The following is a 20,239-nucleotide window of genomic DNA, read 5'->3' as shown; positions in this document are numbered from 1 at the left end:
TAGGTATTTCATATTATTCATCTCAAAACCATCAAAACTCAGAATTCTCTCAAAATCAGTGGCTTAAGCAAAAAGGTCTCAAAATTAGCCATCTGAACATCCATTATCTTTTTCAAAAACTAGATGCAAATTACTTCTTTCAAGAACAATTCAGTAATTGATATTTTTTATCATAGAAACTTTTTTGCAAAACATTTTTCATGATAAGGAACTTAAAATTCCTTACTAAAGTTTTCAAAGAAATGATAGATTTTTATGAGGGCTTCTCATTTACATTAAGGAAGGCATTTTTTCAAAAAAATGAGAGCTTGAGGAAATTGGTATGAAAATAATCTGGCTAGAAATGAGACATAATGTCCGAAAACCATTTATATTAGGCTGTGTATATAGTTCACCAAATACTGACAATCTTGGTATAATAAATTTCAAAACAGCTTGAAATGCTGTATATAGAAAACAAAGGAGTCTGATCAGTGGGTGACTTCAATTACAATTTGTTTTATGATACCATGCAAAGCTGGATTAAAACTGAGAATTCTCTGAATTATCAACAGCTAGTTCATGTACTCACTAGGGTAACAGAGGTAACTGAAACACTAATTGATCACATCTATCCTAACAATGTTGACAATGTATAGAAATTGCAGTTCCCTGATATTCCAAAAGTGATCACTGTCCTATATATTGGGTACTAATACTTTATTCCACAGTACAGTGAATTTTAAAAACTTTGCATTTTGTTATTTAATGACAGTGTGTGTGGTTATATATATATATATATATATATATATATATATATATATATATATATATATATATATATATATATATATCTGACAATGCTGACACTACCAACTATTTATTGTTTAAAAGATTATTTAATGAATAAACTGTTATCTTTAACCCTTAAACCAGACTGAGAATTTTCAAAACATTTATACATGGATGACATTACAGACTACAAAACTTGATTCTGGTATGTACTCACCATGTCCTTAAACTTTTGGATCAACATATGTATATTACAGCACTGAGATTGTGAGAAACATGCTAGGGTTAAATCAAGAGCACAACTATAAGTTATGGCTTGTTAACTCACTTGTCTCATATGGGTAGGAACAGCTACATCTGGCAGTGAAATTATTGAAGTCATTGTAACAGAGGTTCACATGAGGACATGGTCCAGGACAGTAGTTGGGACTCAAGCTACAGTGGTCACCACTAAATCTGTTGATACAGGAGCAGTTGTACTTGTTGTCCCAGTCATTACACATTCCACCATACAGGCAACCATCTGGATTCTCTTTACAGTCATCTGAGATGAAAATTATTAACTGACATGAACTTTCATATTTTCTTAGTTTTACATTATATCTCATATTGGTTTTTACAAAAAATATCAAACTATGTTGGACGTAAATATCTCCTGACCTCACTTCTGATGATCAAACAATTATGAATTCAAAACAAGAGTGGATTTTAGATAAATGGCTGACATGTGCATACTTGCCAAATCAAGTGAAGTTGGCCAAGAAATATTGGCTAGTAGGAAGTTTTCTGTAGAAATTTCTTTCCATGCTGTCAGTTGCATGTGTACTGAAAAACAGCTACTTCAATGTTTCTCTACATTTTGTATCTTCATCCATATTCGATGGCATATCAGCATCACTTCTCCCATACTGAATAGCCATTATGCCTGGATGATTTTGCTCAAAGTTGGTCAAATTCTTTTGGAAGGTTTGAAAAAATGTCATTTAAAGGTTTTTTCTATATTTAGCAACAAGAACCCTTCATCCCATGATGCTGTCAGATTTTGTCAAATTATGCTGAGTTCTCTTCATGAATCATTTAAAGCTTTCTCAGTTCTTAGTAATGACAACATTAGGCGATACCATATTAGCATCATTTACACAAAATTGAAAAACTTCATGCTTAGATGATTTATGTCAAATTGGTCCAATTATGTTCAGCAGTTTATAACAAGTCATTGAAAGAGTTTTCCTGTTTTTTAGTTACAACAACCATATTTGATGGAGGATCAGCATCAGTAAAACTTCAAAGCTCCTAACGCCAGGGTGTTCTGTTGAAAAAGTGTAACATTCTCTTCAGCATTCTTTACAAAAGGTTTGTTTGCATATTATACTTGTAACTGCAGCCATATTTGATGACAAGTCATTATTGTTTTAAATAAATTTTTAAAGCCCTCCGATGCTAGTATGATTTCTTCCAATTTATTTGTTAAATATTCTGATGTGCATTTTTTTAAAAGTCATTTAAAGTTTCCATAATTATAGAAAGAGCAGTCTTAAATCTGATCACCATTGGCATCATTTATATACACTTGAAAGGCCTTCAAAACAGAATGTTTTCTATCAAATAAATTCCACTCTGTGGTGTTTGAAAAGTCATTTAAACATTATTTCTAATCTTGTGACAGCCACCATAATTGATGACAGACAGACACCACCTGTACAAATCTGAAACTGCAACATATTTAAAAACCTTAATGCCAGGATGCTTATGTAAACCTTGGTCAGAATGTGTTAAGCAGTTTTTGAGAAAACGTTGGAATTTTTCTTGGTTTTCTTGTGCAATGGTGGCCAAGTTTGATGGTATACAAGCATCATTTATACACATTTGAAAGCCCTTAATGCTAAAATGCTTTGTGTTGAATTAGAAAGAATGCTGTTGTGAGCTGTTTGAAAGTAAGTAATTTAAGCATCTCTCTAGTTTAAGTAAAGATGGCCATATTTGATTGGGGTCAGACAGATGATGCACAATGGCATATCATCATCAATTGTCCAATAATAAATCATTTTTGCAATAATAAATCATTTGTTAAATGCTGAATCATTTGTTTAACACTAAATCTTGTATGAGAGAATGCTGATAAAATTGGTCATATTCTGTTTAGTGGTTTTGAAACAGAGACATTTAAATGTTTTTTTCTTATCTTAGTGATGACATAGATTTGATCATGGATTGGCATGATTGGCATAAATTTGAAACCCCTTCAAGCCAGGATGCTTTTGATAAAAATCTGGTTATATTCTTTTCCAAGATTTTACTCTAAAGGTCAATTAAAGGTCTTTCTTTTTAATACTGTCAGCATTCTTCAGCAAAAGTGGACTTCTGCAGAAAGTGTACAGATTTTTCTCAATGCATTTTCTGCAAATTTCAACAAAGGAAACATCTACAAAATGAAAAGAAAAAAAATGAAACACATTCTAAGAGTATTCTCCATTAGTTTAGTCTTAGTCCTGAACAAATCTAGAGTTCCAGTTATAGGTATGCCCTCTGCAGAATTCTGAAATGATATGTAAGAGTTTAACGTTTTTTCTGAGTTCATCGTGGTATAAACTGTCAGTTGCCGACTCACACAGTAAATAACACCCGAAGGGTTTTTCTGGTACATGGCTATTTATAGCACTTGGGATGTCCAGCTTGATCGCAAAAAGGTTATAATAATACCAGTCCATTAACCAATGGAAGCCAATTTTTTTCAATTATTTTTGTTAGAATGTTGTTTTTCCTTAATGCTTACTTCATGTATGCCTTAACTGGCGGTGTTTATCTTATGTTGTACACGTGACTCTATTTATAGAAGTGGGTATTCTTAGAAAAGTAGTTCTCCTTACAGTTCATACAGAAATGAACGCCATTCATTTTGATCATGTGGTAACATTCTGACTAATGGAAATGTTATTTTCCTTTACCAGCTACTGACATTGCAATTATTGCAAAATTAACTCTGAATTTTTCAAATGGAGAATATGGAAATAACTTTAAATTTCAACTGAATCAAATGAATTTCATTAATATTTTAGAAAGACAAGTCTATTTGCACATAATTTGGCTGATGCAGGACAATACCAAATGATGCAGCAAGACAAAATCAATAAAAGGCAGATCTATATTGATGGGATGATGGAAAAAGCAAATAACATTAGAATGTGTAGGAATGGTCCCTAGCTATGCTTGTAACAAGGATATACTGGTGGAGATTTCAAACTGACAGAACCAGAAATGTGTTCATTGCACACAAATCCCCATCTTCATCATGCTGAACAACCCTGAGGTCAAATAGACATGAGAAACTGACACAAATGGAAATCTTGACCAAAATCAATGAAATAAACTAATTTTGGAAAGATGGCAATGTACTCACCTCGATGCATCAACACATAAATCAGTATATCCCCACGATTAATAATGACTGAGAGATTGATTTAAGTGCAAAAATGAACCAAAGTTGATGAAATATGAAATGCAGGTCATAGTGACCTAATTTTAGTCATTACTTTTTTTTAACTCAACAAGACACATCTATATAGCAAGTTAAAAAAAACTCTGATAAACTAATATAAATTCAAAAGTAAAGTAAGGTCAGTAAAGCATGAACTGTAGGTCATGAGCTGTCAGTTAGAAAGGAAGCTCCACCTTCCCCAAGTTATGTTGACCAATAGATTATTTTATATTAATAATACAAGTCAATCAATAGTCTTAAACTAAGTAACTGAAAAGAGCAAAAACCAGCAAGTTTTGTGAAATTCATCATTAATTTATTTCCCTTGAATACAAAAGTGCAAGCTTCAAAAGAACTTGCAGTACTGTGAATTAAATCCCAAACAGTCTTAAAAGTTCCATCACAATTCCAAATGTGTGAGTTTCCAACTGAATTCCAGTGGTATTCCAAATAAGTTCCAATTCTGAATGTGTTGTTAATAATAATAATAATGAGGACTTTGTATAGCGCCTAATCTTTAGAAGCTCTAAGCGCTTTACAACATTAGACAACCCCTATAAGATAAAAAATATATAATGCTATGATTACAAAAACAAACACCATGAAATTAGAAAACATTAAAAAACACGCTGAGAATATTTAAGGTAGGAAACATTATTAGGTCTTTAAGTTTGTTCTTACAGTCTAAATAAGTGAGTTTTGAGAACCCTCTTGAATGTGATCACTGTGTCTTTGTGTCTAAGTTCAGTTGCTGGGCCCTGGTATGCAAAAGAATGCTGTCCATATGACTTTGTTTTCATAGTGGGAATAATGAGCATACGACTGTCAGAAGAGGAGCGTAAGTATCTTGCTGGTGTGTACACATGGGTGAGGTCGGATAGGTATATTGGACTAGAGTCCGACAGTGAAACGTAGCACAGAGAACAAATTCTGTGTTTGATTCTGGATCAAATGGATAGCCAGTGTAGGGTACAGAGCAGCGGGGAGGTGTGCTCTGATCGTGGTACTCTAAGTATGATCCAAGCAGCTGTGTTTTGAACTTTTTGAAGTTTCTGGAGCAGATATTGAGATGAACCAGACAGAATTGAGTTACAATAGTCCAGTCTTGAAAGTACTAATGAACACACAAGTATTTTAGTGGCATCAATGGAAAGATATTTGAAAATTGAGCTGATGCGTCTCAGCTCAAGATATGCAGCCTTGCGTATGTTCATGACATGTTGGTGCAATGTGAGAGTACTGTCCAGAGTAACACCTAGGTTTCATACTGATTGTGTGAATTTAATGTTGGTGTTGCTGATATTTATTGTTTTAGGTAAAGGATGTGAATGAGAAAGTCAGTGTGTTGTGATCAGAATGGCCTCAGTTTTATCATCATTCATCTGCAGCTTGTTACATGTCATCCATGATTTCACATCAGAAATGCAACTCTCTACACCTTGGATGGTAGCATCAACTTCAGTTGGGTGGCTAGATTTGTATATTTGGGTGTCATCAGCGTACAATTGGTGAGACACTGGATGATGATCTATGACACTTGAGAGCGACTGAGTGTACAGAATGAAGAGAACAGGTCCAAGAACAGAACAGACCCCTGTGTAACACCACAACACAGATCAACTGGGCTGGAGTGTATTCCATTTGCAGATACAATTTGTGTCCTGTTGACCAAGTAAGACTTGATCCACAGTAAGGCTTTATCATGAATGCCAAATACATGCTGGAGACAGTGAAGTAATATATCATGGTCTATTGTGTCAAATGCTGCAGACAAACCAAGGAGGGTGAGGACTGTAATCTTTCCGCTATCCAAAGCAGAGAGAATGTCATTAACTACTTTTAGAAGAATAGTTTCAGTACTGTGGCAAAGGCGATATGCAGATTGTACATTGCTAAAAAGACTGTTTGAATTTAGATGAGATACAAGCTGGAATACAACAACCTTTTCTAAGATTTTTTATATGAATGGGAGATTAGAAACTGGGCGGTAGTTCTTTAAATCATTATGGTCTAGACTTGGTTTCTTCAGCAGAGGCTTTACAATGGCAGTTTTGAAAAATGATGGGAATTCCCTGGATGAGAGAGAGGTATTAATAACATCTGTTAGTGAAGGCAATACTGGATCTAAGCACTGAAGCAGCAGTGACGTTGGAATTGGATCAAGTTCACATGACTTTGGTGCACTCTTCATCAGGATTGTATGTACAAAATCCATAGAGATAGGTTCAAATGATGCTAATGGTTGCCACTTAAATTCTGTATCCCAACTGTATGGTGATGACGAGTCAATTGAAATTGTGCTGTCAAGCTTATATCTAATGGTTTGTACTTTGTCACAGAAGAAATTTGCAAACATGTCTGGAAGGTCGACTGGAGAGAAGGTAGTTGAAGTGGTATAGATTTGTTCCTTGACTTTAGCTTGTTAGTAATCTCGAAGAGCTCTTTGCAGCTGGAACTTTCCATGATCTTAGTACTGTAGTGGGCTGATTTTGCTGCATGGACTATATTTGTGACATTCGTCTTAGCGGCTTCATAGATTTGCTTATGAATAGCGAGTCTGGTGGAAAGCCAAAGCCTCTCAGCTTTACGGCGGTCTCTTTTAGCAGTGCGAAGCTGGTCCCTAACACTGCTATACCAAGGAGAACACTTTTGAATTGATACTCTGCACTTGGTAGCTGGGAAATGTTTGTCAACCAATGAATGCAGGCAGTTATCGAGTTGTTCTGCAGTAGGAGGTAAGCAAGTTGTTAGGTTAGCTTGAATGTCGTGCATTAGTTTGCTTCTATTTATCATACGAAGGTTTCTTTTAGTAGCAGATAAAGGTGGAGGGTTAGGGACTGATACGTCAAGATGGCATATAATGCAGAGGTGATCTGATGCAAGGTCATGGGATACCAGGGAGGACCGTAGAATGTTATCATTGGGTCTATGCAGAATCCAGTCTAAAATGTGACCATGTTTATGGGTGGGTTGGTTAACTGACTGTTTGAGGTTGATGTTGTTGTTGTTGTTGTTGTGGGGTTTAACGCCATTTTTCAGCACGATAGGCTATACATGGCAGCCAGTATTAATGGTGGAGGAAGAACCCGGAAAACCCCGGAAAGAACCACCGACCCACGAGAAGCTACTGGCAAGCTTTCTCACATGCCCACATTGGGTTTGAGGTTGAAAACATTAATGGAATCTATGAGTTTTGATGTATTTGGGTTTCCGGAACAGTCAAAGTCAAAGCTGAAATCTCCAAGAATAATCAGGTTGCCACCTATCGAATTTCCATAGTCCAGGAGATTCGGAAACTGCTCCAAAAAAAGAGAGTCAGCCAGCTTGTTTTTTCTACTAGGAGGAGGGCAGTAGAGGCAGAAAAAATGGACTGACCTTTGCTCCACTGTGAGTGTGGTTTGGACTAGTTCAAAGAATGTGTGGTCGAAATTGAATGTTGTGGGTTAAGACTTTTTATTATGGAGTTCTTTGTGATGACAGCAATTCCACCTCTGCGAGAATTACGGGGGAACGACTTGATGGAGTAACCAGTGGGTGTTAGATCTGCACACTTGGGCTCATCGCCTGATGTTTTTAGCAATGTTTCTGTCAGGAAAAAGACGTCAATATTCTGGTCGTTGATAAAATTAACTAGTTCTGTGCGCTTTTCCGGTGGTCCTACTGACTAGGCACTGAATAATGCAATACCCAGAGGTATCTATTGTATAGTTAACACAAAGGTTGATGAATTAAGAGGAATTTGAATTAGGTTATCTAAATTAACGGTCAAATTTTTTTTAAACTGTTGAGCTGAAATAAGGGAGATAACTGGAATTCTTCTTCCTGTTCTATGCCAGCCAGCTTTGAAATGTTTCTTTTTTCGCTTCTGTTTACATTTAGGTAATGATGAATGTAGTCCCAGTTCATTTAGTCTAGAGCACAATGTAGTGTGGACAGCCAAGGAGTGATCATTTAAAGCAATTAATGAGGGTCCATCGTAGCATAAACGGGGTGACTAGCAAGTATCACGTGATGGCGGTTTGTTCAAAAACAGTGGAGCAAGACAGCTGAGAAAAAGTCTAATTGTTCTCATTTCCATAACAAGGAGATAAGAAACACACATGAATTTAACAGCCAATACATAATGAACACAATAACGTAGATGAAAACAGGCAACAAGCACAAATATCATGAAAACGGCACTAAAAAAACGGAACAGCTGCTTCAAGCCGATTAAGCGATAGTGGCCATCTTGTTTTATGTGCCTGTAATTTTGAAAATGCTAATATGCCAGTGGCCTGGAATGTGGTAATGTGTTAACTGTCTTTTGATGTGTCACAAAAATATAATTAAAAAATGATCCTGTCTAAAATCACTATAATTCCAAATTAATGTCCCAGTCCAAGAATATTATGATAAGCACTTTGTAATTCCAGTGAATAATAATTTGAATAAATAATTCCACCCAAATGAAATACTGAACACAACAATAAGACTGATTCTACTAAAGATGTTAATGCAAGAATGGGTAATTTCTCAGGTAAACAAAATTTTATAAAAAGCTAGGACACATAAATAGAACAAGGCTGGTGGTCAAAATTTCATCTCTAGAAAATTCTAAGTTGTCAATAAGATAAGGAAATAAAGAACATGGAAAATATCAGGCACATCAATTTTTTCCATGGGGAATACCAATGTCCTAGACTCAAATTAAGATAAACATGTATACTTCCACTGATAATGATCTGAATAATTAATCCATAATCACAGATATAATTTAGCTGTGTATTATGTTGTTTGCAAAATAAAAGTTACTGGTCAGGAACACCATTAACTTCTTTGGACAAGGTCAAGTACAAAATACTGATGTATATAACATATCATCATTAAGAAAAGCCGACAAATACTACAAAATAAATATACATAGCAAATAATTATAGCCAAAAATGTATCTGTCAATCAGGAACATCAATATGAAACTTAATCATGTAGTTATACAGCTTAGTGGATTTTCAGTTTGGATTAGAGCTACTGAGTACAGTTAGTAGAGTGTGACAATAATACTATATGATCTTTCCACATTTGTGGCAAGACATCCAACCTATTGGTAAGGAAGCCACACCATTGCTAAAAAAGCCAGCCAAAGTAATACTCAGTCTTGAGATAGCATTTCTAGGAAATATTTCTATCAACTTTGATAAAAATTAGCTCTGCCATGCTGGAAAAGAAGTTGAAAATAGGTTTTCCATAATGGTGCAATTTAAGCCGCATCACTGTTAGGAGAGGCAACAAATTCCTGTAAAGCATGTCATTAGAAACACTCCTACCAAATTTGATACAAACTGGATTAGGCATTCTAGAGAAGAAGTAAAAAAATAAGTTTTCCTCCCAGTTGTCATGGAACACACACTAATGCTAGCAAAAACCACCATGGATAGTTTTTACAGAGACCATTTACCATTCTGATAAAAACTTACTTATTCATTCTGGAAAATAAGTTGAAAATTGATTTTCCATTTTTATTACTATGGAAGCAGACAAGTGCTAGGAGGGCCATACAGTACAAGATACGAGTACAGCATGTTTTGAAACACATTTTCACCAAGTTTGATCTAAATTTTCCTAACTGTTTCTGTGTAGTTGAGAACAGCAATGTTGATGGACGATAGATTAAAAATACACAAGAGGCGGAACCATACCAAAAGCCAAAGCCAGCATGACAAAGAGCCATGCAAGATTATATGATTTAAATTTAGTGTACACGAGGGAAATCAGAACATTAGGGCACCAGTTTGTGAAGTCAACTTCACTTTCCAGTTGTGCTCAAGCAAAATGTCAGAAAAAATGGTGATTATTTTGCTCTTATTGCCCACTATCCTGACCCTTTCATCACTGAAAATAGATTAAATGATAATCTATCATGGAATACTTCTGTTACTTAGTAACTTACCAACATTAGTCTCACAGTTCTGTCCAGTGAATCCAGGCCTACATGTACATTCATAACGCACAGAGTCAAACTGCTGACATGTTCCCCCATTTTGACAGGGATTGGAATTGCAGAAATTTGATGTTCTCTCACACCTGCAAAACAGACAAAGATATTCTTGAGGTAACCTATGTACAACTATACCTTACTCCCTTGAAATGATAATGAACAATTTATGAACTGTTCAAAAAGTATTCATAAACCATTAACTGCATCCATGAATCATTCATGAAAAGGTTCATGAAATATCCATGAATATGCATGAACTGAAAATGGCTATTTAATGCAACTCAGATTTCACGAACTGTTCATGAAACAACACTACATAACTGTTCTTGAACAGTTCTTGAATTATTCATGAACTTAATTCATTAACAATTCATAAAAGTTCACAAATTTGGTCATCATTTTTCATGAACAAGGGCATGAAAATGTTCATAAACTACAGATGGACAAAGTGTCTCATGAATGATTCATGACTGTTCAGGAACAGTTCCTATAAAAAAAAATTTATCTGACAAATACTTATAGTAAAATTCCCTCCTGAATCACAAAATGTTGGGGGTGGGGGTCCTAAAACAGTAAAAACAATGCAATATATATTATCTTAAGAGCAGTCTTCTTTAATTTCTGATAAATTTCAAAGATGCATTAAAGAGAATATGTAAATTGACAGTCAATATTGATCTTTTTGACTCTCTTAGGAACACTTGTTGTATGTTCTGTAATTTTTCTATGAAATGTTTTTTTTTAGAGATATTGGGCATTTGTGTTTAAATAATTGTTCAAGCATATTTAATTTTGATACATCAAAGGGCTGTCTTGGTTGTTTTTCCTGATTTTAATGATCTCTTTCCTGAGATTCACCTGTTGGATAACTCTCTTTTCTGGGCCAACAATCACATCCCATCCTTGTTACTACTGAATGTCTCCATCTGCGACTTTAGCCATTCCATCTGATCACTCTTTGAATCTTTCATGTTGTTGCAGTAGTCACTGCTTAATATCTCTTCCATCTTGGTCAATTACAACTGTCCAGTTTTTTAATTTTCTTCATTAACCTACCAACTTCATCCTTTAATTATTTGACTTTTCTACTGTCTTGCTCTTAAGAAAGGTGTTTCACTACTTTTAAATCTTTATTTAATGTCACATACCATTTTAATTTTTTTTTAAATTTCACAATAAAGTTGATACACAATAGCAAGTCCCACAATCATAAATGAATTGTGCACTTCGCATTTTGAAACTATTATAATCGATAAATATACAAAATATTGCACATCAATACTGATTTCATGCTCAATTGTCACTGACTCCAAAACCCGCCAGGTTTAAAAAGAACCTTTTTGTAATTGGCAGTAATATAATTATTGCTCCCAAGAACATATTTCAGCTTGCTTCCGAGAACAAGTGTGTGGAATAGCGAGTTTTACAATTTTCAAAATTTCATCATAAAAAATTTACGAAAGTATAAAACTAAGTTAACATCACACTTTTCATTGATAAGATATACAGAGAAGGGATAAATTAATATCATATTGGTCTCTAAATAACTTACTCAACAACAACGATGATCATAGTACATGGATCTAAACTATTGTGAGGTATATACGACAAAACACTTAAATTTCAGTTTCATGATTTTAACTGAAAATGTGTCTGGTTTTAGATTTACAAAATACAGTGCATACAATATAATAAAATACATAATATCAAATATAATACATGCAAGTAATTTTAAACAATTCAATTTAAAAATCCTTGAGAATTGAAAAACAGAATAGACTTGATTGTGCAATCAAGAGATATCCTTTTGGCAGCAGGCATACCATAATTTTGTTAGTAAATCTAAATTTTAGTGAAAGGGGAAAAATTTAAGTAATGATTTTCTTTCACTGATGCTAAAGGGCACATACTACCTGTTAATCTTTTAAATACTTTGAGACAATTACAATAGTTTATCCACCCATTATTTGGTTTCATTTTATAAAGATATTGTTGATGGTTTTTTCAAGATACATGTATCATTATGTGTCCTATTTATTCAAGCTTTACTTCATAGAATTTACAGTAATTTTTACAGATGCAAGCCTGTTTTTTTGTAAAATATAATTTTTGGTGACAGTATTACAGATTTAATGAAATACTTGCTTAAAGACACCCAGTTATGCTCTTTCTGTCATCCTTTCATTGATGGGACAAGTTAACAAAATTACTGGCACGATTACAAACTGAATGCATTTCATATTGCTATTATATCAGTAAAACATATTCCACACCTTTTTGTCTGTCAAGATTTCAGAGACATATTTCCACTACCACTGACTGTCTCCATTTATGATATTCTTCATCTTAATTAAATGTTCATCTTGATTGAAAATTATTTGCTGATGTTTGTCCATGTTTCAATATTAATGATATTCATCCTTTTTGTTATTTTCTCATAATCAAATGGTGACTGATTCCCAAAAAGCAATACATCTTGTATGTCAGATTAATCATATGATAAGTACATGCTAATTTTCTTCTTAATCCACAAAACGACACAGTGAAATCAAAGATGACTGTACCATCTTTGTTCCTTTCATTACTTCTGGGTAGTGTGATTCAGAAATTGACCTTTAGAACTATTTCCTGGATTGTGAAGACACTTTATAAAATTAATTTTGTATACAGCTGAGCAGTTTTTATGTTTAATAATCCTTAAGCTTGACTTTATCACTAAGTATTGAAAAAGGATATAGAAAAAGGGATGGCATCTCAACATTGTCCAGATCACTAAAAACACCTATTTAAAACTGTTCTGTTCTATTATTCTTCATATATTACTGTTTTATTCAATATAGAATACTTAAATAATAATAATAATAATAATAATAATAATAATAATGAGGACTTTGTACAGCACCTAATCTTTAGAAGCTCTCAGCGCTTTACATTAGACAACACCTATAACAAAAAACATAATGGTATGATTATAAAAAACAAACACCATGAAATTAGAAAACATAAAAAAACATGCTGAAATATTTAAGGTAGGAAACATTATTAGGTCTTTAAGTTTGTTCTTGCAGTCTAAAGATTAGACAAATGAGTGGATGCTTGTTTGTTGTTTATTTTTAAAAGGACATCCTAAACATTGTGACCAAAAGTCTTTTCTTTGGCTGGAAAAAAGCTTATACCAGTATTCCTATTCTGTTATGTTTGAAAACTTGGTCCAAAAATGTGCCACTTTTGTAACAGATACCTCTATCGCATACAACACTGAAATTTTATTTCACAGAGTTTAATTTTTAGATGACTTACGTGTGCAGTTTTAAATATGATGGCTTTAAGGAGACTCTTTTCATTGCCCATGTCATTATATATATATATATATATATATATATATATATATATATATATATATATATATATATATATATATATATAGTTAGGTATATTCAATTTACATTGTTCATTAGTTTTTTTTAATTATTTTATTTCATTACATGCTATTGTAATACAATACTGTATGTTGGACTTGACCTTGTCCAAAACTCAGTTCATTTCAGCTTAACCGGAACTAAATTTTTTATATTTTATTTTGTGTAAACATCAAATACATAGTTAAATTATTCTCAATTCTTATGTGTATGGGTTTTAAATTATAATTATTATTAATATAAGTAAATATATTTGGGTCTAGTTCTATGTTTTGAAATTTCCTTAGTGTATTTGACTACTGTGTAAACATCAAGATCATTCTAAAAGGTTATTTTCCATTAGGTAATAACTGTTTTTGGAAAATGCTAATCATGACCTGAGGTCAAGTAGAGAACTATAAAATCTTGTAACTGAGAGGATTGTTCAGTCGTGCTTTAAGATCTAGCAATTTGAAGTTGTATTATATGTTGTGTCATGTTGGGCTGAATTTTATTTCTTCTTATTATTAAATTCAAGTGATTATTTTCTTGGGAAATACAAATGTGCTCTGATAAAATTCTTGGATAGAGACATTCACTGGAATTTGTAGTAAATTGAAACCTGGAATTATATTACTGTGATTCAACAAAAGACTGTTGACTCATCAACACTTCATAAGCTACCGAGACATCATCGCCTTCATTTTTTGGATTTATTCTGGACTTATACTGAATTTTATTTAGGACTTTAAATTACTAGGAATTGTGTATGAAATTCTTGGATTATTTTGGGATTTAATTTGCAATACCATTAAGTTATTTTTTTTCTAATTTTCACTTTGTATTCTAGGACAATATATTATTTGTTTGAATTTTACAAAGCTTGTTGCTTTTCACTCTTTTCTGTTACTTAAGAGCATAGATTTGGAACTATATATATATATATATATATATATATATATATATACACACACACACACACACCACACCCTCAATAACTTGCACACTGATAATTAGCAAACCTGCTTGTAATGCCAGGTCAAGGTCAGTCAAGGATCCTTTATTTCTTTTACTAAAAAGTACCAAAAATTTAGCCCTTATTTGACATGATGAAAATTGCGATCAAAATTAGTAACTCAAAGCCTTGATATGTCGCTTCATTTATTGTCGCAAACGGTTATATATATAAAGTGGAAATTTAAATCAACATTGCAAAATTATCAACTTTTAATAAGAAGTCAAGTATTTTGTTAAAGTTTCTTTCCAAACAGCATTCTTGGTAAATAACAGTACGCAACAAAATTTCAATCAATGAAATAAATTTTGTTGCTAACGCTTACAAGAGGCAGCACTTTAATAAATAAGTACTCATTAAATAAGATTTTTTATCAAGGAAATGTGTGTTTTAGTTGTATCTTTTCGTTCGGTTTCATAATCATAAATACATTATGCCCCTGATGTATTCAAACATGAAATATGTAAATCTACCGTAACAACATACATGTCTACGAACATTTCTGTTAGAACCTAATTAAGTGTTGATGGTGTTTTTGGTACCTAATTTGAGTAAGTATTTGTTGCATTGCTGCAATGAATGAAAAGCCAACCTCCTTGATCATTAATTGCATCTTTTGTGCCAAATAAAGTGGGTGGACTAATTGAAAAGTTAAAAGGCATGCAAATCCAACCTGCATAAGAGCTAATGGCTCCGGTCTATTGTCAGGTCAACTCATTGTAATTGATCAATTGAACAGTTACAATGTTTTGCATGAACCTAATAGTTTTGTCACGTAGTACAAGTCTTGAGACACCTTTGACATTTTTTCTACTAACTGACCAATACATTTTATCAATCATGATGAAACCAAAGAAAATTACTTCATTGTTGTTAGGCTAGCTAATATCATGAATTATTACTTGCAAATGTTATAGGTTAAAATAATTTATTTTAAAAGTCAATAAATTTGTTTAATTTTAATCTCTTTCTATTATTTCTACCTAATTCAGATTTCTATATACTTTGATTTGACAATGACAGGAATTGAACATTCGCACGTTCCTCTCTCTATCTTGACTCTATTTAACTGTATTGTTTGTTTATGCATTATTGCTTTAGAATATTATATTAATGCACAAGTACGATAATTATGTTTTTATTTTACCTTAAAAGTGTACATACCAAACTCATTAAAATGTGATCCCAGTATGATAAAAACTAAGAACAATAATGTTTGGTTCAATGCACGCATTTAGGGAGCATATTTACATAATGGTGCCACCACATAAACATTTAAGGTTTGAACTTGCCCTGTATGAAGTAGATCCCTTGGGTTCGAATCACTCAAACACTTCACTAAACTTAAATAATATCTTTAAATACAATAAAGAAGTTTCAGAAATAATGCTTAAAAATAATTGTAATACCATAGAAACTCTGTTCAAATTTGCTTTGATAAAGTGATCTTGAATCCCTGTTTAATTTAAACTGCTATAGTAATTAAAGGTGTCAAAGAGTACTCTGGTGCTTGGGTACCCACCAGTTCATAATTACCAAGGCAATAAAATTAGCTACAGGGTACCTGATTAGCTGGTGTAAAAAAAAACACCAAAAACATGTTTCCAAGTTCAGATTAAAGATTATATCTGGCAACGTCAGAAGCAAGTAAGACACAGAATGTGTCTACTGATCTTATATTTTCAACATTTGTGACCGTTTGGCTATGTACATTGAACAGTTTCTTATTTTTTATTTATAGCAACTGTACATGACATGGTTCCAAGAAAACAGATGGGTTTCTTGAATTTGAAACCATGTGTCACAGATTCTTTATAGTGTGATACACACTTACGCTGCAGACCAGTCTACATTAAAGAAAAAAACATGGCACCAAATATTAAGTGAAATGGGCTTTATTGACATGATTTGTGGGTGTCACATGACTAAAAATGTTAGAGCAGAGGGATTTTGTTAAACTGAAGAACATGCTGCATCAGGAAAAGGACAAATCAATAGCATATTACAAATTTTGAAATATCCTTTCTACAGTGATTAATACAGCATTCAGAATTTGTGGACTTGACTTTACGACCTTACAGCGAATGTTAAACATGTGATGTAGACTAGTTAAAATAATTTATTTTGTCTTGTGTCTGTATTCTTGTATTAATCCACATGGATTTAGTTGATTTGTTATAATAATTTTAACTGCAGATACAGCTAAGTTGCAAAAATAAATGTATGTTTTTCGTATGGTTTTCTGTAATTATGGCAAGTAATATATAGATTATACATTTTATGCTAGATTGCACTTTTGGCCACTCAAATTAGTAATAATTACGCTTATAACTCTTGGGGGGTTGGCACGCATGAATTTTCAACAAAGCAATTCAGGTTCAAATTTAATATAATTTTCCTTTGCTTGGGTACCCAGATAACTGATCATTAGAATCAACAGTTACCCAGTAGAAGTTTTCCTAAACTTTTGACATCTTTAACAATAATTATGTTAATATTATGGAGCAAAAGGCAATTATGATCAAAGTACACAATTCCATCTTAACCCAAGCTAGATTCATGGTTTACATGATTAACTGGCCTGGATTGCTGCTAGAGAACAAAAGACAAATCTGCCAATTGCAAACGGAGATGCCAAAACAACCAGTTTTCCAATATGTAAAAAATTACGATTTTGTTATGCCAAAACAAACAACTAAAACATAAATGATCTTAGCTGATCCATATTCACAATCTTAACCCTTGTTATGATCAGTCTTCCATGAACATGTAACAGTTAAGTGACTATACACTGGTTGTGTGCCTTATACAATTGAACATGTGTACGTTGTCAAAGATTACCTGATTTTGTAAGATCACCTATAACACTGAAAAACAGTAACTTGTCAATGCAAGGATGAAAGTAAATGAATTATATATGTGGGTCTAGATGAAATGTAATCTGGTAGAATGCGATCTGGTAAAATAATGAATATGATGCAAAATCTGCATCCAACATTTTAGGGAATCAATAAAGATATAAGTAATGCTAAGCACGATATGCACTGTTAAAGTTCTGGGTAAACTCTAAACAGCCTGTGAATTATAAGTCTTTACATGTAGTTTATGACTGTTTATTGACATGGTTCTTGAAAGAACTGGTCACTGCTGTGGGACAAGTTGATCTTGCCAATTTTGTCTTGACATTTTGTTTTTATCTAAAAGTGTTGGGACACAGAAAATTGGGTGCTCCAAGATTTACAGCCATTATGGTAATATAATATACCTGACATCACATAACCAAATGTCTCTCAAATCCAGAACCCTAGTAACCATGAAGTGAATAAAACCATACAGATTGATTTGCTGGAGAAAAAGTATTTAATGAAGAACTTGGTTTGCATTATGATTTGAAAGCCATTTTCAGAACCATTTGTTTGTAATAAATGTGAGAAGATAAATACTTCCAGAACTAGTTGAATTAAATTAATAGAAAATTTACTATATGAAGGTATATGTATCCATCTTGAATATTTCACCATGTATTAAGCCATACGGCTTGAAAAATAAGCACAGCAGAAATTAAACATTGTAATTAACACTAACTGATAGGAGTACCTAGCTCACATGAAGGTAATAATAGGCCAAAATATTGGGCAAACTGCTGCTAAAACAACCAATGTTTTCCGAGACAAAGAATTATGAATGCATAAGCATGATGAGAGTTCCTATGTAAAATTGACCTTGTTTTCAAAGAAACAGTAAAATTTCACAACTACCTCAATCACTGATGTGCCTGTAAGACATTCGGAAAATTAAGTAACTGCATGTATTCCCTATACTTTATAGTGATCTCTGAAATATTTAATGGAAACCAAATAATACAGACCAGTGTTTCCAATAGGGTTGCGAGACTGTGAGTAAAAAATCCCCTTGGTGTCAGAACTGGGGTTCAGATAGAGTAAAAAAACAAGCCATGCAGTCAGAACTGGGGGTCAAATACCTTATAGTAATCTTTGAGATACATGATGAAAAAAAAATAATGTGACAACTGAGTCTTACCTGGGAAGCTGATAGTTGCCATAAATTGGACACAGACACTTTGAGCCATTCACCAGGTTCTGACACATTCCATACTGTGAACAGGGGTTGGAGGCACATTCATTGATGTTGTCTGTTTCACATCTATTCCCCACAAATACTGAAAATACACAATATGAATTTAGTGACTGACTTGTAAAAATAAACCAGTCTAACTTTGATTAGCCAAATAATAATAATAATAACAATAATAATAATATTTTATTTACAGAGAGTGATTTATTTAGTGAAGAACTATTCTTCCTTGAGGCCTTCCTAAGAAAAGTATAACAATCTGCATCATACAAAGATAACAGTAATTGCTGTTTATTTTAACACGTCTTTAGTATTATAAATGCTAAATTCTATTATGATCTATTAGTAACATATACAATGTCATGAAATGACTTCTTAAATACTGATATTTTCTGCAACATGCAGCAGAAGTGTGTTCCAAAGAAATGTACCCGAGTATTGGAAGCTTTTCTTAAACTGCTCTGTTCTTCCAAAATACAGCTGAACAATAATCTATTGTGGGAAGGAATATCTGAATTGTCGTATAGAATGAAGTTTCTGTGGGTAAATATTTCTTGATTCTGCTGAGTAGGGCAATTTTAGCTGACAGTGCTTACAAAGCTAATCAATTGCATCGTAAATTATTATCTACTGACATACCTGAAGGTTTTTCATGTTTGACATTTTCTGACTGAAAATTATTTACTGTATGAGATAATTCTCAGTTCTTTAACTAACATAGTTTTTGTGATGTCCCCAAAATCATACATTTTGTTTTACCTTCATTAATTACTTTCTTAATTTGTTGTGTCCAACTTTGAACTCGAAATAAGGATTGAGTCTAATCTTGTTTGGATAACTTCAGTATCATAACTAGAATGTATACAATTTGCATCTTTTTGCAAACAATCTGTACTTGTGGATTCATTATTTAATGGAAGAATGCTGATGTAATAAGACAGAGAAGTCCTAAAACAGAGCCTTGAGGGACCCTGAAATGAATCGTGTGAGTTTGAGAGCTAATAGTGCCAATGCTTAATTGTTGAGACCTATGGTTTAGGTATGATCTAAACCAGTTTAAATTAGTTTTACAAACCTCACATGAAATCAGGAAAACAATTTTAGTCAGAGAACCATTATCCATTTCTTGTGTCCAAGGATCTGTTAATTTGTTGAATTCTGTTTGGCATGGATGATATTTTCTAAATCCTGATTGTGATATGTGAAATAAAAAGCAAATTGAAAAACATCAATAGACCTGTATGGCTATTTGCTTTTCAAATAATTGTGACAATATAGGTCAAACAGATAATGGTTTCCAGTTCTCGGGAAACATCTTTTCTCCATTTTAAAATAAGTGTAACCTTTGCACGTTTCGGGATGTCTGGAAAGTTAAAGTTACCACATATTATAACTGAGTTCACATGTGTTAATGGCTTTAATATTACTGGTGCAGCAATATTAAGAATCTGAGAATTAATACCAACCATTCCAGAGAATTTATTAATAATCAATTTATTTAGCATATC

At 33.0% G+C, this 20,239-nt stretch overlaps 1 protein-coding gene across 1 annotated transcript in view; it reads right to left on the bottom strand.

The window, feature by feature from the left end:
• Nucleotides 1–20,239, bottom strand: part of LOC149806285 (uncharacterized) — a 478,750-nt gene that overhangs the window by 380,335 nt on the left and 78,176 nt on the right. The window contains exons 11-13 of the mRNA XM_089935589.1: nucleotides 18,678–18,816; nucleotides 10,176–10,309; nucleotides 1,100–1,315 (exon numbers count right to left, since the gene is read on the bottom strand). Coding sequence (XP_089791715.1) covers nucleotides 1,100–1,315; nucleotides 10,176–10,309; nucleotides 18,678–18,816 — 489 coding nt within the window. The remainder of the gene's footprint in view (nucleotides 1–1,099; nucleotides 1,316–10,175; nucleotides 10,310–18,677; nucleotides 18,817–20,239) is intronic.

This window comes from Sinohyriopsis cumingii, chromosome 2 (genome assembly GCF_028554795.1).
Source record: "Sinohyriopsis cumingii isolate HCF-2022 chromosome 2, ASM2855479v2, whole genome shotgun sequence".
Taxonomy (NCBI): Eukaryota; Metazoa; Mollusca; class Bivalvia; order Unionida; family Unionidae; genus Sinohyriopsis; species Sinohyriopsis cumingii.
This window is presented reverse-complemented; position numbering and strand designations above follow the sequence as displayed.